The 26760-nt window shown below is 42.4% G+C and overlaps 1 protein-coding gene and 1 non-coding gene across 2 annotated transcripts; one reads left to right on the forward strand and one right to left on the reverse strand.

Annotated features, from left to right (window-relative positions):
• Positions 1-1713: 1713 nt before the first annotated feature.
• sdhaf4 (succinate dehydrogenase complex assembly factor 4) lies at positions 1714-26224 on the reverse strand. Its single transcript, XM_072558045.1, has 3 exons — positions 26143-26224; positions 20928-21077; positions 1714-3181 (listed from the first exon to the last, which is right to left on the reverse strand). Exons 1-3 carry the CDS (start codon positions 26162-26164, stop codon positions 3072-3074), a joined length of 282 nt encoding a protein of 93 aa, XP_072414146.1. The 5' UTR covers positions 26165-26224; the 3' UTR covers positions 1714-3071.
• Positions 26225-26259: 35 nt separating this feature from the next.
• trnam-cau (transfer RNA methionine (anticodon CAU)) lies at positions 26260-26331 on the forward strand. Its single transcript has one exon. It is a non-coding gene; the product is annotated as a tRNA-Met (tRNA).
• The last annotated feature ends 429 nt before the right edge of the window (positions 26332-26760 follow it).

Consider the following 26760-nt stretch of genomic DNA (forward strand, 5'->3'; position numbering starts at 1 on the left):
TCTCACTTTAAACCTATGCCCTTTAGTTCTGGACTTCCCACCCCTGGGAAGAGACTGTCTATTTATTCTATCCATGCCCCTCACGATTTTATACCTCTTACTTGGGCAATTCTTCACTTTGTTGGGTAAATACCAGCGTTGTAACTAAACTGGAACAGCTTGGCTACGGTGCAGCAAGTTCTGGAGCTTATGTGTCCAGAGCTATTGCTGAAATGTTGTTAGGACCCATAGCTTCTGTAGTATTCAGTACTTCCAGCCATTTCTTTGCTATTTGTCTCACAGTTGTCAAAGAATAGTTGTGTTCACATACATCTTATTCCTTTCTAAGAAATGTTGCATATGATACATTTCACAATTAAGGAAAGGATGTGTATGTAGATAGGAAAATAACAACATTCCACAGTAGATGTGTTCGATTTGAATTTCGAGAAGGCTTTTGACAAGGTAGCACATACAGGAGTGCTAAATAAAAGTGCACGGTGTTTGGGGAAAGGTTTTGGCATGGATAGAGATTTGGCTCACCAACACAAGGCAGAGTGTGGAGATGAAGTCTTTTTGAAGATGGCAGTTAGTGGACTAGTGTAGATCTGTAAGGGTCAATATTGGGGCCACAATTGTTCATGTAACACATCAATGAGCTGGATAAATGACATGACAGCATTGTTGTTGAGTTGCAGATGACACTAAGATAGGGGGGACAGATAGTGCTGAGAAGGTGGGGAGGCTGCAGAAGGACTTGGACAGGCAATGAGAATGGGTAAATAAATAGCAGATGAAATACAATGGGCAAAGGCTTCAAAAATCTGAAGAACAAAGGAGTCCTCATTCAGGAACTTAAAGTTAACGCAGATTCAGTACGTAGTTAGGAAGGCAAATGCAATGTTAGCATTCATTTTGAGAAGGGTAGAATACATGAGTAGTGGGGTACTGCTGAGTTTGTATAAGGCTCTGTTAGACTGCATTTTGAACAATGCCTTGTGTTTTTAGGAAGGAACAATTGCTGGCATCGGAGAAGATCCAGAGGAGGTTCACAAGAATGACCCTGGGAAGAACTGGTTGAGGACTCTTCGTCTGTTCTTAATAGAGTTTAGAAGGATGAGGGGAGAATCTCATTGGAAATTACAGAATACTAAGAGGCCTGAATAGAGTGGAGTGGAGATGATGTTTCCACAAGTAGGAGAGACTAGAACCTGAGGCGACAACTTCAGACTGAAGGGTCAACCTTTTAGAACTGAGACAAGGAGGAATTTCTTCAGCCATACTATTAAAAATTTCTCTACATTAGGTTACCGACAGCTGGAGTTAAGAATGTTTGTAATGACAAGTCCTAGAATAAGATGAAATCAAATTAAGAAGCCATTTGGTAACATTGCCCATTGGAAACCTTTCTAGTTGAATATCTGAGGGAACCTCCCACAGGAAGACTAAATGGGAAAAAATAAAAATCAACCTTGATTAATAATATGACTGAAATATTAATTAAAATACTTGCATAGCAAAGCATAACTGTTAATATTTTCTTAGACCTGTCAGATACAACTAGCTGTTCTGTAAGCAATCTGAGAATAGCAGTGCATATTTAAATAATCAATAGAGTAACCCAAGAGTACAATAGTGTCCATTTGAGGTTTGGACTGGGTTTTGTGTCTTTTGTATTTGTGGCTTGCTTCTTCAATCTCTCTAAAGATTAAAGAAAATTTGGTGAGCTGGGCCTGTGATGAATCAATAACAGCTTTATTTCATATTAACTATGACCAACCATATACATTATTTGCCCAAGTATTTCACAAAATTAAGCTGCTACATTCAGTGGGATGGTCTCAGCTTTCCAGCTTTTTGTTGCAATAGCCTGACTCATTGTTTGTGACACCATCTGTCTTGTACTATCTGCTCACAAACAAAATCATTTGCTAACAGTATAATGCACGGTAACAAATAATACAATGAACATGGCACATGGACAGATTTTCAAATACATGGAACCTTAGCCACTGTCTGTAAAAACTTGGAAAATGAATATCTACATTACAAGGGGCATAGCTAGCCCTGATTAATCCATCATGGTAGAAATGGGTAGACAGGGCAGTCCAAACAAGAGTTCTTCAGGATATGAAGTTGTTTTCTTCACCTAACATGGTATGTTACATTTATCTTGCTACAATATTAACACACATATAAATAATTCTACCTAGATGTGTAATAAATTAGATCATCCTGTGATCATATGTCTGACATGAATCATAGGAACATTGAAAATGGGTGCATCGATAACCCATTTGGCCCTTTGAGCCTGTTCCATCATTCAATGTGATCATGGTTGATCATCCACCTCTATACAATAAAACAAAACTGCAGATGCTGGAAATCTGAAACAAATCAGAAATTGCTGGGCACTAGGTTAAGCAAAACTATCTCTGAAGGATCACTGGACCCAAAACATTATCTCTGCTTTCTCTCTACAGATGATGCCAAACCTATGGAGTGTCTCTAGCAAGTTCTGTTTTTGATTCAACTCCGTTTCCATTTTTATCCCATATAATCTTTGATCATTTTAGTCCTAAGAACTCGATTTAACTCTTTCTTGAAAACATTCAATCTTTTGGCCTCAAACACTTTCTGTGGCAGAGAATTCAATGGAGTCAGTTGTCTGGGTGAAGAAATTTCTCCTCATTCAAGTCCTAAGTGGCCCATCCTGTAACCTTAGACTGTGACACCCTGTCATCGGAAAAATTCTTCCTGGGTTTCGACAATTACACAAATATTTCTACATTGATCATTTGTTACAAATTAAGTTTTATGGAGAACTTTGAGACACTTGTAACATGATAATGTATTTAATTACTATTTATTGATTAATAATTTTTCAAATTGAGCTTAAAAATATATGTTTTAGAGAGGCTAAGACAGCATTGAGAAACAACATCAGTGTGTATTATTATCTGCTCTAAATTAAACAGAACTAAACCCTCATCTGAACCCAGCTGCATTACCACGTCATGGTTGAACTTTACATATAAACCTCAAATTATTTACAAATTGTGCATTGCTGAATTTATATAAAGCAGAAAATGCTAAAAATCAATACAGCGTCCCCTTCTCTCCCAGTCTCCATAGCGGGTCGGCTCTGGGCCTCTTGGTCCATTCTTTTCTTTTGTGACTGGATTGATGTCATCAGGAAATCCTAGACAACAGAACAATCAGTTATATCACTTGTCAATTGTAGAACTTGTGTTAGATTAGGAACTGCACACTTGAGCCTGGAGGGACAAACAGGTGATTTGAGTGTCACGGGTATGATGTTTCAAACAACCCAATCCTGCCTTATTCAAAAAAAATGTTATAGGCTACACGGGCTGCCAACTTAGAGATTGAGAACTTTAATCCCACCACAGCAATTTATGAAACTGGATTTGATACATTTAGGAGTCAACCACAAATCCAACAAAAGTTGCCAGGTTATTTAAAATCCATATGATTCACTAAAACCTTTATTCAGTTAGAGAATAAATACTGGCCATATCCAAAAAACAAGGAAAAGCACCACCTTGTGGAGGTTGAGGGACGGGGATGGGAAGTAACCATTGGCCAGGTTGAAGAAAAATATCAATTTCATTGCATATCATTCAGCCCATGGTCTCCTCTCTGCCTATATTTTTAACATCATTTGTAAGGAAAATCATAGCAAGTACTGTCAGTTGTAGCAGCCTATGACTAAGTTGACAAGATGGCCACTTCAGGCTTTTAAACTAACACAAAATGGCCGAAAAGATTAGATTAGATTAGATTACTTACAGTGTGAAAACAGGCCCTTCGGCCCAACAAGTCCACACCAACCCGCCGAAGCGCAACCCACCCAGACCCATTCCCTTACATTTATCCCTTCACCTAACACTGCAGGCAATTTAGCATGGCCAATTCACCTAACCTGCACACTTTTGGACTATGGGAGGAAGCCAGAGCACCCGGAGAAAACCCACGCGGACACGGGGAGAACGTGCAAACTCCACACAGTCAGTTGCCTGAGGCGGGAATTGAACCCGGGTCTCAATTCTGCTGACCACTGTGCCACCGTGCCGCCCACAAAGGGTTGATAGTTACCATCAGGTGACGTTCATAGCTGGACTTGTAATCTCCATATGGATATACTGGATAAAATGAGATTCTCCATCAGAAGAAACATTAGAGAAGTTAATCAGGTTCATGTAAACAGGCAATTTTAAACCAGATTTACCCGAGGTTGCTCCGGGAAGTGAGAAAGGAGCCGCTGGCAAAGATCTGTGCTTCCTCACTCACCACGGGAGTCATACTGGAGGCTTTGAGGGAGGCAAATGTTGTTCCTCTTTTCAAGAAGTGTAATAGGGCAATCTCTGGCAATTACAGACCAGTCAGTTTTAGTTCTGTAGTCAGCAAGGTTTTGGAAAGAATTCTGAGGGATAGGATTTATGACTGTTTGGAAAAGCATAGCGCGATTAAAGGCAGTCAAACGTGACTTTGTGAGAGGCAGGTCATGCCTCACAAATCTTATTGAGATCTTTGAGGTGATGAGACAGGTTGATGAAAGTCGAGCAGTGGATGTGATGTATATGGACTTCAGCAAGGCATCTGATAAGGTTGCCCATGGTAGGCTCATTCATAAAGTCAGGAGGTATGGGATACAGGGAGACTTGGCTGTCTGGATTCAGAATTGGTTGGCTGACGGAAGGCAGAGAGTGGTTGTCGATGGAAAGTATTCTGCCTGGAGGTCAGTGGGGAGTGGTGTCCCACAGGGCTCTGTTCTTGGGCCTCTGCTCCTTGTAGTTTTTATAAATGACTGACAAGGATGTTGCCAGGGTTGGAGGATCTGAGCTACAGGGAGAGGCTGAACAGGCTGGGGCTGTTTTCCCAGGAGCGTCGGAGGCTGAGGGGTGACCTTATAGAGGTTTACAAAATTATGAGGGGCATAGATAGGATAAATAGACAAAATCTTTTCCCTGGGGTAGGGGAGTCCAGAACTAGAGGGCATAGGGTTTAGGGTGATGCAGAGGGTGGTGCGTGTATGGAATGAGCTGCCAGAGGATGTGGTGGAGGCTGGTACAATTGCAACATTTGAGAGGCATTTGGATGGGTATATGAATAGGAAGGGTTTGGAGGGATATGGGCCAGGTGCTGGCAGGTGGGGCTAGATTGGGTTGGGATACCTGGTCGGCATGGACGGGTTGGACCGAAGGGTCTGTTTCCATGCTGTACATCTCTATGACTTGGGTGAGGAAGTTGAGGGGTGGGTTAATAAATTTGCCAATGACACAAAGGTTGGAGATACCCATGGATAGGAAGCAGAGCTGGGTTGAGAAATGGCAGATGGAATTCAACATGGATAACTGTGAAGTGATGCATTTTGGAAAGTTGAACTTGAATGCTGAATATAGGATTAAAGACAGGGTTCTTGCCAGTGTGGAGGAACAGCAGAATCTTGGTGTTCAAGTGCATAGATCCCTCAAAGTTGCCACCCAAATGGATAGAGTTGTTAAGAAATCATATGGTGTTTTGGCTTTCATTAACAGGGGGATTGAGTTTAAGAGCTGCGGGATTTTGCTGCAGCTCTACAAAACCCTGGTGAGACCAGATTTGGAATACTGTGTCTAGTTCTGGTCGCCTTATTATAGGAAAGATATGGAGGCATTGGAGAGGGTGCAAAGAAGGTTTACCAGGATGCTGCCTGGACTGGAAGGCTTGTCTTACGAAGAGAGGTTGACTAAGCTCAGACTTTTCTCTCTGGAGAGGCGGAGAAGGAGAGGTGACCTGATCAAGGCATACAAGGTAATGACAGGAATGGATAGAGTCGATAGTCAGAGACTTCTCCAGGGCATGATCGACTTGCATGAGGAATCATAGTTTTAAGGTGTTAGGAGGAAGGTATAGAGGAGACATCAGAGGTAGGTTCTTTACACAGAGAGTTGTGAATGCATGGAACACGTTGCCAGCAGTGGTGGTGGAAGCAGGGTCATTAGGGACATTTAAATGACTGTTGGACATGCACATGGACAGCAGTGAATTGAGGGGTGAGTAGGTTAGGTTATTTTATTTGAGATTAGGAATAATCCTTGACACAACATTGTGGGCCAAAGGGCCTGTTCTGTGCTATACTTTTCTATGTTCTATTTAATAATGGGCATTTTTGTAAGGTCTACAGCCCTAAGTTTGTTATTTAGTAAAAGTAGAAGGAAAGGTCTTATCCTCCAGTATTCTGCACTGTTTGGTAATTGTACAATTAGAAAGGTAAACAACAAATTAGTGTGAAAAGGTTAGATACATTTCTTGAGCAAATATTTATAGTCAATGAAGAGGTCCAATGCATTATTAGGGAAGATAAAGTCATAAATAGTGTAAACACAATCTCAAAAAGCAACACTGACATAGGAGGAGGGCAGAGAAAGGTTGTAAAAAGGGAGGTCACGATTAGGGAAAGATAAATAGTTGAAACTTAAGTGCAGATGTCAAAGACAGATTCTAAAATACAAAGTGAAGATTTGCTTATGTCCCCTAATTGTCTGTGGAAATTAATAAGTTTCATTTAATAGCTTGGTAAAGTTGTAAAGTGGTTGAATTTCACCCTCACGAGAAAAATACAAATAGATGTTTTTATTAAGAAAATATAATTAGTAATGGCAAGTGTTTAGAGTGGAAATAGTAAGGATTTATTTAAAAATGAAATAGAAGGAGTTGTAAACTGTAGTTGCAAGTCAGAAGGATGTTTTGTTTGATTTCTCAGGCTGAAGTGACAGAAGTTGTTCTCAATTTGTCAGTTGTGTCATTTGTTGATTTCAAAGACTTTACAACAATTACTAGAAATTAATACCTTTTCTAATCTGCTAAAGTTAGTACAGAATTTGGAAGAGTTCTTAGTGAAAAGCAACTATTTAGGTCATTGGTAATAAAGTGCAGCTAGTAAATATCTGGAAAGGAATAAAACTGTCAGAAGCATTGTAAGATCCCAAAGACAGATGTTGTAGGTATCTGATAGACATCATGAGATTATGGCAGAACCTACAAATACATAGAGTTGTTAGTTGATTGTGTGTTTACTGGATTGGATTAACAGATTAGGGGGGTATAGCGAACAATGTAATTATTGTAACACAAAAGGTATAAAAATATAGAATATATATATTCAACACATTCTATATTGTATTTCATGGAGAACTCTCAACGTCATTGACTTTCGATCTGAGCTGTGTGTAAGAGGGCAACTGGTCTCCACGTGAAAGCTAGATTTGAAGTGGTCTCCAGCCTCTTCCACATATGTGGTAATGCAGCTCAGGATATAGATGACTTGTGCTAAGGAACACGGGTCTTAAAATTCCTCTTGGAGATTTCCCCCTACATCAAGTCTAATTCCAGTCACATATAATACAATAAAGTTTTTATTTTAAACTAATTTATAATACACTCTTATCCTTTGATAATCTTTAGCGTCTTAACTCCACTCTAAACAATTTGTAAAAACACAATCTTATCTGCGCCATCTTACTTCCAACAGCAATAAAGAATGCTGGTCAACATATGCAGCAACAAGTAAACACGATAGGAAGTCCCATTCAACTAAATCTACTACATAGGGTTAAAATACATCCTAACAGAAGAAGCACCAAGCAATAGACAAAGGTAAGCACACTATAACCAATAGATCAGCTTGAAGCTCTGCAATCTTGCCTCATCCAGTTATTAATGGCCATGGACAGTTAAACAACTAACAAGAGGAAGCTCCAAAATATCCCAAACTCAACAACAGGGAACTCAGAACAACAATTCAAAAACAGAAGTGCCAAGTGGATAATCCAGTCAGTCCTTTCCTGAGGTTATCATCTATGTTCCTTTTTACTTTTTATCTTCCATGGGGACCTCTGAGACCACGTGCAGCAGCAACTTCCAAAACCACAGGTCCATGCTGGGAACACACTTGGAATGCTGTTCAGCGAGCATGAATCATCAGAATGACTGTGCAGCTGCATAGCTGAGCAGCTTAGAGGAAACACTGGTTCCCAACATCACAAATGACAATCTTCAGACAATTTGATTCACTCTACTTGATATCATAGTTTCTCTAGGAGAAAGTGAGGACTGCAGATGTTGGAGATCAGAGTCAAGAGTGTGGTGCTGGAAAAGCACAGCAGGTCAGACAGCATCCGAGAAGCAGGAGAATCAATGTTTCAAGCATAAGCCCTTCATCAGGAATCATAGTTTCTCTGCCCATCCTTACACCGTAGTATCCATGGATAGAACCTGAGGATCTATCCATGGCCCCTCCTATTTCTCATCTGAGCTAAGAGGCAACTTTTTCACACAGAAGGTGGTGCGTTAATGGAACAAGCTACCAAGAGAAGTGGAAGAAATTAGTAGAATTACAACATTTAAAAGACATTTGGACAGGTACATGGAAAGGAATTGTTTAGAGGGGTATGGGCTAAGTGCAGGCAAATGGGACCAGTTCAATTTAGGGAACCTGGTCAGCATAGACGAGTTGGGCCAAAGGGTCTGTTTTCATGCTTTATGACTACATGTTGCCCCTCAGTAAATTAAAACACATTATCTTTCACACATATGCTGATGACACCCAGCTCTACACCTCTATGCCACCTCTTAATTCATCCACTTTCTCCAAACTTTCAGATTGTTGAACCAACATCCAGTACCGACGAACTGGAATTCCCTCCAATTAAACATTAAGACTAAAGCCACTGTCTTTGGTCCCCATCACAAACGCCACTTCCACATGTTACAGACAAGGGAGATAGGTACTTTTCTTCTTTTTTGTCCATAAGCAAAGGTTTCTGTTTTCATTTCACTTCTTTCTATCCCCTTTTAAAACTGTCTGTGGTGCATTTACCCTAAATTCTTTGATTGTGAGGTTGTAAACTAACCTAAAAAACTCTTTAAAGTTAAAACACATAAATTTGACTAAGTATAGCTTTTTACAAAATCACAGAAAAACAGTTTATGATTTATCTCAATATCGCGTGGACATAATTCTATTCATCATTGCACTCTCTGGCATTGCCTGAGGCAGAAGCAGGCTGTTCAACTCCCCATCCACACCAGATTCCAGCTCCCAGCCGTGCCAAGTTTTCACCATTCCCCCTGACCTGCCCCCTCACTGAGGATGAACAATCAGTCCTCACGATCAGCAAAGGACTCACCGCCCACGCATCAATGAATTTAATACACGCCGTGATGTCGAACAGTTCATCTGCCGCCTCCGCGCTTGCTTTCACAATCAGGACTCCGCCCACCTTCCGAGGACCCCTTCGCCCACCTCCAACACACTGCATCCACCTGGAAATTCCAGGCCTATTACCCGCCCTCGATTTCTTCATTTCCAACTGCCGCCGGGACATTAACCGCCTCAACCTGTCTACCCCCCTCCCCCACTCCAACCTCACCCTCACAATGCGCAGCCCTCCAATGCCGATCTCACTATCAAGCCAGCAGATAAAGGGGGCGCAGTGGTAGTCTGGCGCAATAATCTCTACACCGCTGAAGCCAAACGCCAACTTGAGGACACCTCTTCCTACTGCCCCCTCGACCATGACCCCACCCCCCCATCACCAAACCATCATCTCCCAGACCATACAGAACCTCATCACCTCAGGAGATCTCCCACCCACAGCTTCCAACCTTAGTCCGGGAACCCCACACTGCCTGGTTCTACCTCCTTCCCAAGATCCACAAGCCTGACCACCCTGGCCAACCCATTGTCTCAGCATGCTCCTGCCCCACTGAACTCACTTCTACCTACCTCGACACTGTCCTAACCCCCCTTGTCCAGGAACTCCCCACATACATTCGAGACACCATCTACGCCCTTCACCTCCTCCAAGACTTCCGTTTCCCCGGCCCAACGCCTCATCTTCACCATGGATATCCAGTCCATCCACCTTGACCAGGGCCTTCAAGCCATCCATTTCTTCCTCTCCCGATGTCCCCGACAGTACCCTTCCACCGACACTCTCATTCGTTTGGCCGAACTAGTCCTCACCCTTAACAATTTCTTCTTTGAATCCTCCCACTTCCTCCAGACCAAAGGGGTAGCCATGGGCACCCGTATGGGCCCCAGCTTTGCCTGTCTCTTTGTTGGCTACGTAGAACAGTCCATCTTTCGTAATTATACCGGCACCACGCCCCACCTCTTCCTCCGCCAAATTGATGACTGCATTGGCGCCACTTTGTGCTCCAGCGAGGAGGTTGAGAAATTCATCAACTTCACCAACACATTCCACCCTGACCTTAAATTTACCTGGACCATGTCTGACACCTCCCTCCCATTCCTGGACCTCTCCATCTCCATTATTGACGACCGACTTGACACCGACATTTTTTACAAACCCACTGACTCCCACAGCTACCTGGATTACACCTCTTCCCACCCTACCTCTTGCAAAAATGCCAACCCATATTCCTAATTCCTCCGCCTCCGCCGCATCTGCTCCCAGGAGGACCAGTTCCACCACAGAACACACCAGATGGCCTCCTTCTTTAGAGACTGCAATTTCCCTCCCACATGGTTAAAGATGCCCTCCAACGCATCTTGTCTACATTCCGCACCTCCGCCCTCAGACCCCACCCCTCCAACTGCAACAAGTACAGACCCCCCCTGGTGTTCACCTTCCACCCTACCAACCTTCGCATAAACCAAATCATCCAACGACATTTCCGCCACCTCCAAACGGACCCCACCCCAGGGATACATTTCCCTCCCCACCTCTTTCCGCCTTCCGCAAAGACCGTTCCCTCCGTGGCTACCTGGTCAGGTCCACGCCCTCCACCCCCCACCCCCCCCCCCCCCCCCCTCCCAACAATCCATCCTCCCATTCTGGCACCTTCCCCTGCCACTGCAGGAACTGCAAAACCTGCACCCACACCTCCTCCCTCACCTCCATCCAAGGCCCTAAAGGAGCCTTCCACATCCATCAAAATTTTTACCTGCACATCCACCAATATCATTTATTGTATCCTTTGCTCCCGATGTGGTCTCCTCTTCATTGGGGAGACTGGGCGCCTCCTAGCAGAGCGCTTTAGGGAACATCTCTGGGACACCCGCACCAATCACACCGTCCTGTGGCCCAACATTTCAACTCCCCCTCCCACTCTGCTGAGGACATGGAGGTCCTGGGCCTCCTTCACCGCTGCTCCCTCACCACCAGATGCCTGGAGAAAGAACACCTCATCTTCCGCTTCGGAACACTTCAACCCCAGGGTATCAATGTGGACTTCAACAGCTTCCTCATTTCCCCTTCTCCCACCTCACCCCAGTTCCAAACTTCCACTCTCCCCATGACTTGTCCTACCTGCCTATCTTCTTTTCCACCTATCCACTCCACCCTCCCCCCTTGACCTATCACCTTCATCCCCTCCCCCACTCACCTATTGTACTCTATGCTACTTTCTTCCCACTCCACCACCCCCCCCCCCCCCCCCCCCACCTCTCATTTATCTCTCCACCCTTCAGGCTCTCTGCCTGAATTCCTGAAACGTCAATTTTACTGCTCCTCGGATGCTGCCTGAACTGCTGTGCTTTTCCAGCACCACTCTAATCTAAAATCTGACCCCATACCTGTCACATCATTAAGACCACTTATTTCCACCTAACATCACCTGACTCTGCCCCTGCCTTCACTCTTCTGCTACTGAACCCCTCATCCATACTTCTGTTACCTCTACACTTCACTATTGTAACATATTCCTGTCTGGTATTCCACGGTCCATTCTCTATAAATATGAGGTCATTCAACACTCTGCTATCCATGTCCTATTTCACACTAAATCCTATTCACCAATTATCCCATGCTCTCTAACTGACAGAATCCTTCAGCTAAAGAATTCTTGTTCTTGTTTTCAAATCCCTCTCACTGTAATCTTCTCCAGTCCAAAGGTTCTGTGAATTATCTTGGGATATTTCATTAAGTGAAAAGTGCTATATCTATACAAGTGGTTACTATAATTCTAAATGCACGAGTAATCCAAAGCTGCAGACAGATAATTTATGCAAAAGAATCACTGGCAATAAAATCTAGAGCCACAGAGTCATACAGCACAGAAACAGACCCTTTGACCCAACTTGTCCGTGGCGATAATAATCCTAAACTAAACTAGTCCCACCTGCCTGTTCCTGGCACACATTGGTCCAAAACTTGCCAAGTCATGTACTTATCTTTTAAATGTTGTAACTGTTGTAACATCCATCAATTCCTCAGGAAGCTAATTCCACACACTAACCACCTTCTATGTTAAAATGTGCCTCTTATGTCTTTTCTTTAAATCATTCTCCTCTCACCTTAAGATCTGCCCCTAATCTTGAAATCCCTTATCCTAGGGAAAAGGAACATTAACTGTCAGCTTGCTGAGATGCTACATGTCTGTAAGGTGTGGCCTGAAATGCACAGGATGTAAAACACTGACTCTGCTTTCTCTCCACAGATGCTGCCAGACCAGTTGAGGTTCTCCAGGAATTTCTGTTTTGTGCACTGACTAGCTTCAGTCCTTTGAGGAAGCCTGCTTATTACTACTTAACTCCATTTCTGAAACAACAAAAAAACTTTAATAAATAAATCTGTATTGATCTATATTGATACTCTTTTTGCCAAACCATCAAGTGACAATCAAGGAAGTCTGCTACTACTTATTGGCAGAAGAAAACTCAATGATAGCATTTGGACAAGTCCCAAAAAAAATGGCCATCTCGAAGGTTTTGTTAGTTTTCAACTGTCTGCTTATTTTTAAAGTAATTTAATTAGATATAGTGCTTTAATAAATGAAGAATTATTTACAGAGTTTCCAATCTAATTCGCAACTCAATGCAGGTGAGCAGCACAATAAAACAGAGAAAACAACTGTGCATAAGCAGTTTACCAATTCAGTGCTATACTCCAACGAATCTCTGCTCCCTATATATTACCAGGTGTGGGGATGCTTCGGCTCAGAGAGCAGAGAAAATCAAAGGACATGTAGTAATCGAAGAGCAGCAGTGTAAAATATTGGGCAAAATAATGAGAGAGAAAGTGTGAGAAGAGTTTGAAATCTTTGAAAGTGGATAAGTTGCCAGGGCCAGATGAACTGTTCTCTGGGATGCTGAAACAGATCAGGAAATAGCTGATGGACTGAGGATTATTTTCCAGTCATCACTAGACACAGGTAAAGTGCCAGAGAACTCAAGAAATGTGTTGAGTTGATTAAAAAGATACAAATGAAATGCCAGTGGTGGTTAAATTATTATAATCAATTCAGAGACATTGGATAAACCATCACTGAGAAAGGCATGGAGTAGTCAGAGATAGTCAGCATGGCTTTGTAAAGGGAAGGTCATGCCTTATAAACTTGACAGAATTCTTTGCGGAAGAAAAACCGGGGAACTATAAACTGGTGAGCCTAACATCAGTGGTTGGCAAGTCATTAGAATCACAGATTCATAGAGATGCATAGCACAGAAATAGACCTTTTGGTCCAACCCATCCAGGCCAACCAGATATCCCAACCCAATCTAATCCCACCTGCCAGCACCAGGCCCGTATCCCTAGTCATATACATATCCAGATGCCTTTTAAATGTTGCAATTGTACTAGCCTCCACCACTTCCACTGGCAGCTCATTCCATACACTTATCACCCTCTATGTGAAAAAGTTGCCTTAGGTCTCTTTTATATCTTTCTCCTCTCACCCTAAACCTATGCCCTCTAGTTCTGGACTCCCCCCACCCCAGGGAAAAAAAAAACTTTGTCTGTTTATCCTATCCTTGCCCCTCATGATTTATTTTGAAAGGAAAGGACTGATTAGGGATAGTAACATGGCTTTGTGTGTGGGAAATCATGTCTCACTAATTTTATTGAGTTTTTTGAAGAAATGACAGAGAGGATTGATGAAGGCAGGGCGGCAGATATTGTCTATGTGGACTTCATTAAGGTTTTCAAAACGATTCCTTGATGTAGACTGGTTAACAAGGTTAGGTCACATGGGATAGAGCGAGAACTAGCTATACGGATATAAAATTGGCTCAAAGGTAGGAGACAAAAGGGTGGTGGTGGAGGGTTAGTTTTCGGATTGGAGGCCTGTAACCAGTGGTGTGCAACAAGGGTCAGTACTGGGTCCACTGCTTTTTGTCATGCATGTAAGTGATTTGGATCTGAACATAGGAGGTATAGGTAGTAAGTTTGAAGATGACACCAAAACTGGAAGTATAGTGGACAGCAAAGAAGGTTACCTCAGAGTATAACAGGACCGTGATCAGATAGGAAAATGGGCCAAGGAGTGGCAGATAGAGTTTAATTTAGTTAACTATGAGGTGTTCTGTATTTTGGTAGGGCAAATCAGGGCAGGACTTATACACTTAATGGTAAGGTCCTTCAAAGTGTTGCCAAATGAAGAGACCTTGGAGTGCAGGTTTATAGTTCCTTGAAAGTCGCAGGCAGATAGGATAGTGAAGGTGGTGCTTGGTACGCTTCCCCTTATCGGTCAGTACATTGAGTATAGAGTTTGGGAGGTCATGTTGCGGCTTTAAAGGACATGGATTAGGCTACTTTTGGAATGCTACTGTTAATTCTGATCTCCCTGCTATAGGAAAGATATTGTGAAACTTGAAAGGGTTCAGAAAAGATTTACAAGGATGTTGCCAGGGTTGGGGAGTTTGAGCTACAGGGAGAGTCTGAATAGGCTGGAGGTATTTTCCTAGAGCATCAGAGACTGAGGGTAACCTTACAGAAGTTTACAAAATCATGAGGGGCATGGATAGGAAGAATAGTCAAGGTCTTTTCCCCAGGGTAGGGGAGTCCAAAACTAAAGGGCACAGATTTAAGGTGAGAAGGGAAAGATTTAAAAGGGACCTAAGGGGCAACATTTTCATGCACAGGGTGGTACGTGTATGGAATCCATTATTGGAGGTGTGCCAGTGTTGGACTGGGTTGAACAAGGTAAAAAAACCACGAGTCCAACGGTTTTATTTAAAAACACAAGTTTTCGGAGCCTCGCTCCTTCTTTAGATGCTTGTACGATAGTGAGACCTTAGGCACAACATTTATAATTAAAAGATCAAAGGATCTAAAAAACTGATGCAAATGAACTGAACACATCTAAGACGGCTGTTAAATCTTTAATCAGTTAGAATGTACATACAGATTTTGATTGATTAGTATGCAAATCCCAGAATTTCTTTCAAGTCACTGCCCCAAGATAACCTAAGGTTTTATCAGTATAAAAGAGGTGACATCTCAGGTCAGACAATGCAACTTAGACATGAGGTCCTGTTTAGACTTGGAGTCAGACTGGTTTTATTTCCAAAGTTGGAATTTACAAAATTTCATATTGACTGTCTACAAATTGTGTGCGTTTTGAACAAACGGAATGTATCTGCAATTGCAAATTCATCCTATAGGGTGTGTGTGTGTGTGTGTGTGAGAGAGAGTCTGTGTGTGAGAATGTGTGTGCGAGTGTCAGAATGTGTATGTGAGTGTGTGAGAGAGAGAGAGAGAGAGAGAGAGCGAGCGCACGTGCGCGTGTGTGAGAGAGAGAGAGACTGTATGTGTGTGTGTCTGACAGAGAACATGTTGCGAGTGTGAGGGAGCATATGCATGGAAGTGTGTGCATGTGTCTGTATGTGAGAGAAAGTGTGTGTGTGCATGAGAAATGGTCTGTGTGTGTACACGAGCGTTTTTGTATGAGCATGTATGGCATGGTGGGGTCATCTATAGTGTGACATGAATTCAAGATCCCAGTTGAGGCCATCCTCATGGATACCAAGCTTGGCTATCAGCCAGTGCTCAGCGATTTTGTTAGGTCTCCCGAAGTTCGCTTGGAGGACATTTACCCAAAGATCCAATGCCGAATGTCCCTCATGCTGAAGTGCTCCCCCTAGTGGGGAACATTTCGCTTTGGACCTTAGGGTAAACATCCAAGGTGGACTTCGGGATACACAACAATGCAAGAATCACCGGGCAGAGGGCGATAGCCAGGTTTGGTACCCATGAGGACAGCCTCAACAGGTATCTTGGATTCATGTCACACTACAGGTCACCTCCACCACACTATACACTCACACACATGCACACACACACTTTCTCACGCAAACACGTTCACATATTCACACAGACATTCTCTGATATACACACATTCTCACTCAATCTCATACCTACACACTCAGACACATACACTCCCTTCCAATTTTACATACTCTCTCTCAAGCACACACACAAAGTCTCACACACACCCTCAGACTCTCTCTCACACACACAAATGCACACTCTCACTCAAGCACACACACACACATTCACATGCGTATACTCCCTCACACTCGCGCACATTCTCAAAACACATTCCCTCACACTTGCATATACTTTCTCTCAAGCGCACACAAACACACACATACACATTCTCTCTCCCTCCCCCTCTACATGCCTCCACACCCCCCTCTATCTCACACGCACACAAATCTATGGGGTGAATTTGTATTTGCAGATACATTCTATTTTGTTCAAAAAGCGCACAATGTGGCATTTTATAAATCCCCTGCTTTGGAAATAAAACCAGGTTAAATCACAGACAGACTCTAAACAAGACCTCACACCTAAAATGCATTGTTTGACCCAAGAAAGAAATTCTGGGATTTGCATATTAATCGATTGAAACCTTCACCTCAATTCTAACTGATTAAAGATTTAACAGCCATCTTACGTGCATTCAATTTGTTCGCATCAGTTGTATGACTCTTTGATCTTTTACTTATAAATTCTGTGTCTAAGGCATCCCTCTCTCATTATCACCTGAAGGTGCAAGGCTCCGAACCTAAAGTTTGTGTTCTCAAATAAACCTGTTGAACTATAACCTGGTGTTGTGTGATTTTTGACCATGATTGGAATGAACTCCAGAGGAAGTGGTGGAGGGAGGTACAATTTTAACATTTGGAAAGGCATCTGGGTGGGTACATAGAGTCATACAGCACAGAAACAGACCCAAAAGTTGTGAATTTGTGGAATTCATTATGCCAAAGTGTGGTGGATGCTGGGGCAGTGCGTAAATTTATGGAGGAGTTAGATTTTTAATTGGTAATGGGTTTGCGGTTATGGGGAGCAGGCAGGAAAATGGGGCTGAGGAGCATATCAGCCATGATTGAATAGTGGAGCAGACCCGATGGGCCCAATGATTAGATTACTTACAGTGTGGAAACAGGCCCTTCGGCCCAACAAGTCCACATCGACCCTCTGAAGAGCAACCCACCCAGACCCATTCCCCTACATTTACCCCTTCACCTAACACTAGGGGCAATTTAGCATGGCCAATTTACCTAGCCTGCACATTTTTGGACTGTGGGAGGAATCCGGAGCACCTGGAGGAAACCCATGCAGACACGGGGAGAATGTGCAAACTCCACACAGACAGTTGACTGAGGCAGGAATTGAACCTGGGTGTCTGGCACTGTGAGGCAGCAGTGCTAACCACCGTGTCACCGTGCCGCCCAATGGTCTAAATCTGCTCCTATATCTTATGAACTTTGGACCAACAATGCCAATCATAACCCAAAAATAACTAGTCCCACCTGCCTACCCTCCAAACGTTTCCTATTCATGTACTTATCCAAATGTCTTTTATACGTTGTAACTGTACCCACATCCACTACTTCCTCAGGAACTGAATAAGTCCTGCTCTTATTTGCCGTTCCAAAATGCAGCACCTTATATTTATCTAAACTAAACTCCACCTGTCACTCCTCGGTCCATTGGCCCATCTAATCACAGTCCCATTGCTCTCTGAGGTCACCTTCTTTGCTGTCCACTCCACCTTCAATGTTGAAGTCACCTGTAAACTTACTAATCACATCTCCTATGTTGACATCCAAATCATTTATATAAATGACAAAAAGCAGTGGACCCAACACCGATCCTTGTGACACACTACCACCTGCCTTCCACCTTCGAGCCAGATCTGTATCCAAATAGCTAGTTCTCCCTCTATTCCACGTGATCTAACCTTGCTAACTGCCTTATTATATCGAGCTCGCCCACTGTTCTGTTCTCATCAATCCTCTCCGTTACTTCTTCAAAAAAACTTAATAAAGTTAGTGAGACACAATTTCATAAGCACAAAGCCATGTTGACTATCCCTAATCAGTCCTTGCCTTTCCAAATACATTAAAATCCTGTTCCGCAGCTTCCCTCCAAAAATTTGCCCACTGCCTATATCATGCTCACGGGCCTATAGTTCCATGGCTTTTTCTTATCACCTTCATTAAATAGCGGCAATACATTAGCCCATTAATAGGAAGGGTTCAGAGGGATATGGGCTAAATGCTAGCAAATGGGACTAGATTAATTTAGAATATCTGGTTGACATGGACAAATTGGACCGAAGGATCCGTTTCATCTCTAACACTCTAAGTGACAAAGAGAATCTATGACAGTAGTGCAGTTGGTGGTGTCTACATGGATTTTAGTCAGGCATGAGACAAAGTCTTCCATGGTAGTCTGGTTCGAAAAGTAAAAGCCCATGATATACAGAGTAAGAAGTTGAGTTGGATCCAAAATTGGTTAGTTACAGGAAACAAAGGATATTGAATGATAGTGCTTGTTGCAAATGGAAAGCTGTTTCAAGTATCGTTCCACAGGGCTTTGTGTTGGGACTCCTGCTCTTTGTTTTGTACATTAATGACCTGAACGTGAACTGGGGGGGGGGGGGGGGGGGCGGGAAGCACAACTGAGAAGTTTGGACACACACAAATTGGCAGTGTAGTGGACATGTAGAGGATCGCTGAGCTCCAAAATGATATAGATATGTTGATATGTTGGTGGAATGGGCAAGACAGTGGCAGATGGAGTTGAACACTGAGAAGTGTGAGGTAATGCATTTAGGGAGGTCAAACAGTAAAAGGGATTTCACAATCAATGGGAATATACCGAGAGAGGTAAATGAAGTGAGTGATCTCGGCTTGCAAATGCACAGGTCCCTAAAGGTAGCAGTACAGATAGATATGGTTGTAAAGAAGACATTTGGAATGCTCTCCATCATTGACAGAGACATAGAATACAAAACTTGAAATATAATGATGAAGTTGTATAAGACACTGGTGAGGCCACAACTGGAATATTGCATGCAGTTTTGGTCACCACATTACAGGAAGGACGTAATTGCTCTGAAGACAGTGCAGAGAAGATTGACTAGAATGTTTTTAGGTCTGGAGAACTGGAGCTACAAGGAGAGACTGGAGATGTCATTTGGATACAGAACTGGCTCAAAGGTAGAAGACAGAGGATGTGGTGTTGGGTTGTTTTTCCGACTGGAGGCCTGTGACCAGTAGAGTGCCACAAGAGTCGGTGTTGTGACGACTACTTTTCATCATTTATATAATGATTTGGATGTCAGCATAAGAGGTATAATTATTAAGTTTGCTGATGACACCAAAATTGGAGGTGTAGTTGACAGCAAAGAAGGTTACCTCAGATTACAATGGGATCTTGACTAGATAGACCAATGGGCTGAGAAGTGGCAGATGGAGTTTAATTTAGATAAATGTGAGGTGTTGCATTTTAGGAGAGCAAATCTTAGTGGACTTATACACTTAATGGTAAGGTCCTAGGGAGTGTTGCTGAACAAAGAGACCTTGGAGTGCATGTTCATAGCTCCTTGAAAGTAGAGTAGCAGGTATATAGGATAGTGAAGAAGGTTTTTGGTATGCTTTCCTTTATTGGTCAGAGTATTGAGTACAGGGGTCATGTTGTGGCTGTATAGGACATTGGTTAGGCCACTGTTGGAATATTGCGTGCAATTCTGGTCTCCTTCCTAGCAGAAGGATGTTGTGAAACTTGAAAGGGTTCAGAAAAGATTTACAAGGATGTTGCCAGGGTTGAAGGATTTGAAGTATAGGGAGAGGTTGAATGGGCTGGGGCTGTTTTCCCTGGAGCGTCAGAGACTGAGGGGTGACCTTATAGAGGGGCACAGTTAGGATAAATAGACAAAGTCTCTTCCCTAGGGTGGGGGAGTCCAGAACTCAAGAGCATAGGTTTAGGGTGAGAGAGGAAAGATATAAAAGAGACCTAAGGGGCAACATTTTCGCGCAGAGGGTGGTACGTGTATGGAATGAACTGCCAGAGGAAGTGGGGAGACTAGTACATTTGCAACATTTAAAAGGCATCTGGATGGGTATATGAATAGGAAGGGTTTGGAGGGATATGGATCGGGTGCTGGCAGGTGGGACTAGATCGGGTTGGGATATCTGGTAGGCATGGACAAGTTGGACCAAAGAGTCTGTTTCCGTGATGTACATCTCTATGACTCTATGTTGGGGCTCTATTCCTTGGAACTCAGGAGTTTTGAGGGGTAAACATGACTGAGTCGACAACTTTATGAGGGGTAGAGATGAAGTAGATAGAAGGAACCTGTTTGCCTTGGCAGAAAAGTTCAAAAACCAGGGGTCATAGCTTCAAGCTAAGTTGCAGAAAGATTAGAGGGGATGTAAGGAAAGACATTTTTATGCACAGAGTGTGGTGGGTATCTGGAATTCGCTGCCTGAGTCGGCAGTGCAGGCACAGATCCAAAAGTCTTTCAAAATGTACCTAGATCTATACTTGTGGTGCTATAAGTTGTGGGCTTCAGGCTGTGTGTGAGAAGATTGGATTAGAAAGGACATCTGAGTACCTTAGGTCATATTAGGACAATATGGGCTGAATGACCCCCTTTGGTGCTGTATTATATCTACGGGTCTACATTGTGCCAAATGCTTTCAGCCACTTCACAGTGCCTAGGTCACAGCAGCCTTCCTGGTCACTTACCTGTCCTCCGAACCAGTCAGCACGACTGGAATTTACAGTCAAATAAAAAATTCCAATGCAATCGCTGGTAAATAAGTTGCCTCATTGTAAGGTTTCATATATATTATGCTTGAAATACAGCAGTTCCATTCCAAAACACAGAGCACTCACTTTCCAGGGGATCTTCTCCCACCGTCTTCTGCTGTGGATGATCCAAGCGGCCAACAGGGGTTACAGGCTTTCTCAGAGATTCCTTTCTCGAGCCCGGCTTGTTCTCTGTTTTCGAGCTGGCCAACCTCCAGGTGTTCCACAGCACAAAACCTATGTTCAATCATTGTGGAAAACAGAATTCAACCTGTCATTCAACATATCTAAAAGTAATTTAAATAGCAAAATGAAAGGAAAGTAGCCAGACATTGCTACAAAGTTACTAACAAACTAATGTAAAATACACTGTAAAGCAACTGCACAACAATCAGTTCACCCATGATCTCATTGAGTGGCAGAATAGATTGAATGGGTCAAAGGGTCTTCTTCTAATCCTTTCCCTGTTAAATTTCATCTGTTTTCTTCAGCCAGTTGCTATCTTGCTCCTGACGTTTGGTTATCTGCAAACTTTGAAATTATACTCAATACACTTAGTCTGGGTCATTCGTATAAAGCTAAATGGTACTGGCCTTAACAGAAGAACCCTGGGAATCTCTACTTCATGACTCCCTGCAATCTGAAAGACAACTATTTCTCATTAATTCAATTTTGTGTCCATGGCCCCCTCATTTCCATTGATGAAACGTCTATATAAACAATACCAATTGCAGTGCCTCCGAAACGTCAATTTTCCTGTTCCTCGGATGCTGCCTGACCGCTGTGCTTTTCCAGCACCACTCTAAGCCACACTCACATACACACTGTACCAAGCAAGCACACACACACACTCTCATGTGCACTCATACTCACATGCAGACAGACACACACACACACTTTCTCTCTCTCTCACTCACACACACACACACACACGTCCAAAGATGAATTTGCATTTGCAGAGTTTTATTTGAAACTCCTTATACTTGAAATCCATTATATTATTTGAAACTCAATTGATATTGGGATCATTAAAGTCTCCTTCTGTTATTGGCCTCTTTTTCCTACAGGCAGACATTTTTGTTCAATCTCCCCCTCACTATTTGGGTTTTGTAGTTTACTCCTGGTAGTGTGATTGCCCCTTTTTTATTCCTGAGCTCAACCCATAAATCCTCATTTGTTAACCTCATTTGGGATATCATCTGTTCTCACAAATGTAATTGATTCTTTAACCAATTGCTGCTGGTCCCCTTATTTTATTGTTACTCACTCTACGCTGTCTGCAAACTCTCCATTCAGGGATACCAAGCTGCCAATTTTGCTCCTCCTTCTGCCAGCTTTTCATTATAGCAATGACATCTATCTGTGCCCTTAGTTCATGTGCCTTGGTTGTAATACTCTTTGCATTGAAGTATTAACAGCTCAACCTTGTTAATTCCTTTGGCTGGATGCTTTCTAATCCTCATTTCTTTTGTCTTTGCAAGTTGCTGACTACATCATTAGCTAATGTTCTGTCTCCGGTTTCCTGATCTGAATCTGACTCATTTAAGTCTACATTTAGTAGACTTAGGATTGGCTCCTATCCCTGTGCCATACTAGTTTAAAACCTCACTAACTGAACCTGCCCAGGTGCATCTCGTCAGGCTTGTATAGATCCCACCTTCCCAGAAAGGGTCCCAATGTCTCAAGTATCTAAACCCCTTACTGGTTCATCACTTCCCCAGTCATGCCTTTATCTCATCTGTCCTCTTATTCCTACTCTTGCTGGCACATGGCACTGACAGTAATTCTGAGATTACTACATTTGAAGTCCTGCATTTTAATTTATTTTCTGACTTAGTATATTCAGTTTTCAGGTCCTCATTCCATTGTTTACCTAATTTGTTGGTACTATGTGTACCACAACCAATGGCCATTCACCTGCCTACTCTAGAGTGACCTGCAACTGCTCCATGACATCCCTGATCCTGGCACCAGGGTGGCAACATATCATCTTGATATTCACATGTGCAGCCATGGAAGTACTCCTTACTATTGAGTCCCCTATCACTATAGACCTGCTGCTTATCTTTCTCCAAAGCCGCAATGATGTAATGAACTTGGCTGATGCTGCTTTCCCCTGAGAAGACCAAATGGCCTCCTTCTGCACCATAACAATTTTATGATCCTGTAGGACTAGAATGATATATATTGGCCAGACTGGTAGATTGTAATGACATCTCAAAGGGCATTTGTGAACGAGTTGGGTTCAATACATATCAGGCAATTTGCAGTGTTAACTGGCTTCAATTCCCAACTGAGCATAGTAGGATTTTAACTCTCTTACTGAGTCTAGAATGTGAACCCTTAATCTACCATATCCTATTCTACCATACCCATCTTAAAGGTTGTTTTTGATAGAAACACAAAGAAAACTGCACATGGGTTATTTTATATCCTCTGTCCGAAAAAGCAGACAGATCTTCAGATTAACATTCCATCAGAAGAAATACAAAGGGGAAAAAAATTGCAAAATCACAACAATATAGAAGGAGACAGCTTAGCTGACTGTACCTGAACCAGCTTTCTGATTAAACACTTGACCATGCTCCTGCGTTTTTCCTTTAATGCTGCACATTGTTCTTTTTCAAGTAATACTCTAACTTGTCTTGAAAGCCTTTATTGAACCTGCTTAACAAACTTGGACAGCATACTCCAGACTGCAACCAGTCACTGCCTGAAAAGCGCTCTCTCATATTACATTTGCTTCTATTGCCGATTGCTTTAAGTCAATTCTTTCAAGATTTTAGATCAACCAGTCTGAAGTAATCCCTCAAGACAGAGATGACTTTCTTCCACTTTAGTCTTATGGCTCCTGAACTGACTAAACAATCCACACGCACTGCCACAGGTGGTGTATGAGGAGGTGAGTGTGTGGGATGTTCAGGTTTCTGCATATTCTTTTGCTGTTTGTGATTGAATGTGGTTGAAACATGGTCAATGTACAGCAAACATCTCAGATTCCTAAAGAAATACCACTATCGATGCCTCCACAAAATTCTACAAATCAACAAATAGAACAGAACCTCCATTATCAGGGTCTCTCTCAGAGCAGCTTTTCCAGTATCAAGGCACTGGTTACAGTCAATCAACTGAATTAGGAAGATCATATGATCACATTTCCAAAACAAGCTGTCTATTCCAAGCTTCGTCATAAATAGCTTCCAAGAAGGGAAAGGACATCCTCAAAGCCTCCCTGAAAAAAAATGCAATATCCCCATTGACTCCCCAAGACCATCCAAACTGGAGTAACTATTTACTATAAATTGATATCTGGTCAGAAGAGTTAACATTTAGGTGAAGTTGAAACTGGGCAACAATACCAAACACTACATAGACTGGCAAGCTCAGTTCTGCATATGATGTGTAATTACAGATTATCTACCTATGAAAGATTATGGACTTGTTAGAAAGACATACATAGAGGCCATACATGATGAATTTAAGTAGTTGAAGTAGACCATTTAGTCCTTTGAGTGTTCCACCAATTAATAAGATCATGGCTGACATCTGTGGCCTTAATTCCACTTTCCAATCCATTCTCCATTCCCCTCAACTCTCTATTAATGAAAACTCTGACTAACTCAACCTGCAATATGTTCAATAGCTCATTTTCCTTGCTCTCCTGGGTAGAAAAATCCAAACAACTAATCACTAACTAACCTCCTCCACTTCTCAGTATTAAATAACTACTGATTTTTAAACTATAGTCCTGGTCTCACCCACAAGGAGAAACATTCTCTCAGCATCCATCCTATCAGATGCCCAAGAATCTTACATGTTTCTAGAAGACCATTCATGTTTAGATGATACCAAAAGCGAAAATGCTGGAAAATCTCAGCAGGTCTGGCAGCATGTATGGAGAGAAAAGAGCTGACGTTTTGAGTCTAACTGACCCTTTGTTAAAGCTTTGACAAAGGGTCAGTTAGATTCGAAACGTTAGCTCTTTTCTCTCCTTACAGATGCTGCCAGACCTGCTGCGATTTTCTAGCATTTTCTCTTTTGGTTTCAGATTCCAGCAGCCACAGTAATTTGCTTTTATCCCATGCTTTGATGATGCTGGCCCAACTTCTCAAGGTTCAGACTACCTTCCTAAAACCTAAAAAGTAATAGGTAATGTTGAATTGAGGAAGTTTTATTTAAATTGAACAGTGAAAGTAAGACAGCATCTAAAAAAAGGAAATTTGAGGCAACAAAAAACTACAGCAAGGAATAGTTGATACACAGCTACATGAAGAACAGGTCAAGCAACTAAACACTGTAGGTGAGAACATAATCAGAATTGAGGAGCAAGGAAATGGGAACGAGTAGCTTATGTTTTTGGAAATAACATAATGGAAGCAGAAAAAAGCTGCATAACACATGATTAGAAACAAAACTTATATGCATTAAAGTGAAAGAGACAGGATCAAACCACTAACAGAGTCTGGTGGACTGCTGAACAATGGAAAGGTACTGGAGGAACGGTTATGTAACTGAATAATTTAAATAAGAAAATGGCACATAGTAATGATTATTTTAATGACTCTTAAATAAAGTGACAGATAAGTAAAGCAGGTACACAGAATAAAGGTATACAATACACACAGGGATGATTGAGCTGGGAAGGCATCTTTTAAGTTTATCAAAGGATTGGATAAATTCAGTATAGAGATGTTGCCAATTACAAAGGAGACCAGAGCTATGGGCTGTGAAGATACATCAGTGACTATTAAATGCAATAAGAAATTCAGGACAAATTTCACTAGCCAGAGAATTGTCAGAAGGTGATACATGGGAGTTGTAAAGGGGATCTGTATACCGACATTGAAAGAGAAATTAGGTGAATGTATGAGTGAGGAAGGACTGGGTTGTATGGGGAATACTTTATGGGAGGTAGACGGGGTTAGTTGGGGTGAGACATTAAATCCTCACTCAATCTGAGGGCACAGAAGGTGACATTGAAATACGACCTGATGGATATACTTTTGCGGCCATCACTCTACCGGTTCCCCTCCCCGTACACTGCCGGCCCCTCTCTATCACTCTCCTTTCCTCCGTTCTCTATCATACACACACTCTAACTTTCCTCTCCGTGTATCTGTAAAAAAAGGACATTCTAAGTTTCGCTCTATCAGTCCGTCTCATTCCTTTCTTCACATATCCCCCTCGCTGTTGTTTATGTCGGTGTCAGTCTCGCTCTCACTCTCTATCTCTTCTCTCTTTCTCCATCGTATTCCTTTTCTCACATCAGCCTCCACATTCCCTCTTTCTTCCTCTCACTTACTGTGACATCTCTTCGCCGCCATCTTGCCGTTACTCACGTAATCCCAACTAAACCGTCATTGTTACATCACTCGTGCCACTAATATTAAAGGACGCGTCCTTCTGCAATACTATCAGAAGCAGAGTGGCGCAGCGGAAGCGTGCTGGGCCCATAACCCAGAGGTCGATGGATCGAAACCATCCTCTGCTAAGGTTTTTTTAAAATTTGTTGTTTTCTGTGAAATTGAACACATCAATAATGACGTTCTAACCCAGAATTAATATTAATTTCAGTACATTAAAAATTAATATTAAGATTCTTTATGCAAGTGAAATGTTTGGAGGGATATGAGCCAAGATCAAGCAGGAGATACTGGTTTAGTTTGGAGTTAATGATTGGCATGGACTGGTTGACCAGAAGGATCTGTTTCAATGCTGTGTGACTCTGATTCTATGACTCCATGAAATATTGTAATAAAGTGTAACACATATATGTGCATAAACAATGTCACCTTTGTCCAGATTTTGTCAAGGACAAAGATAGCTGTCAGTGAGAGATCAAAGAACAAAGAAGAAAGTACTGCACAGGAACATCTCTTTGACCCACCAAGCCTGTGACAACACAAAACATGTTTTCTAA

The sequence above is a fragment of the Chiloscyllium punctatum genome, chromosome 3 (assembly GCF_047496795.1).
Source record: "Chiloscyllium punctatum isolate Juve2018m chromosome 3, sChiPun1.3, whole genome shotgun sequence".
In the NCBI taxonomy this organism is placed as follows: Eukaryota; Metazoa; Chordata; class Chondrichthyes; order Orectolobiformes; family Hemiscylliidae; genus Chiloscyllium; species Chiloscyllium punctatum.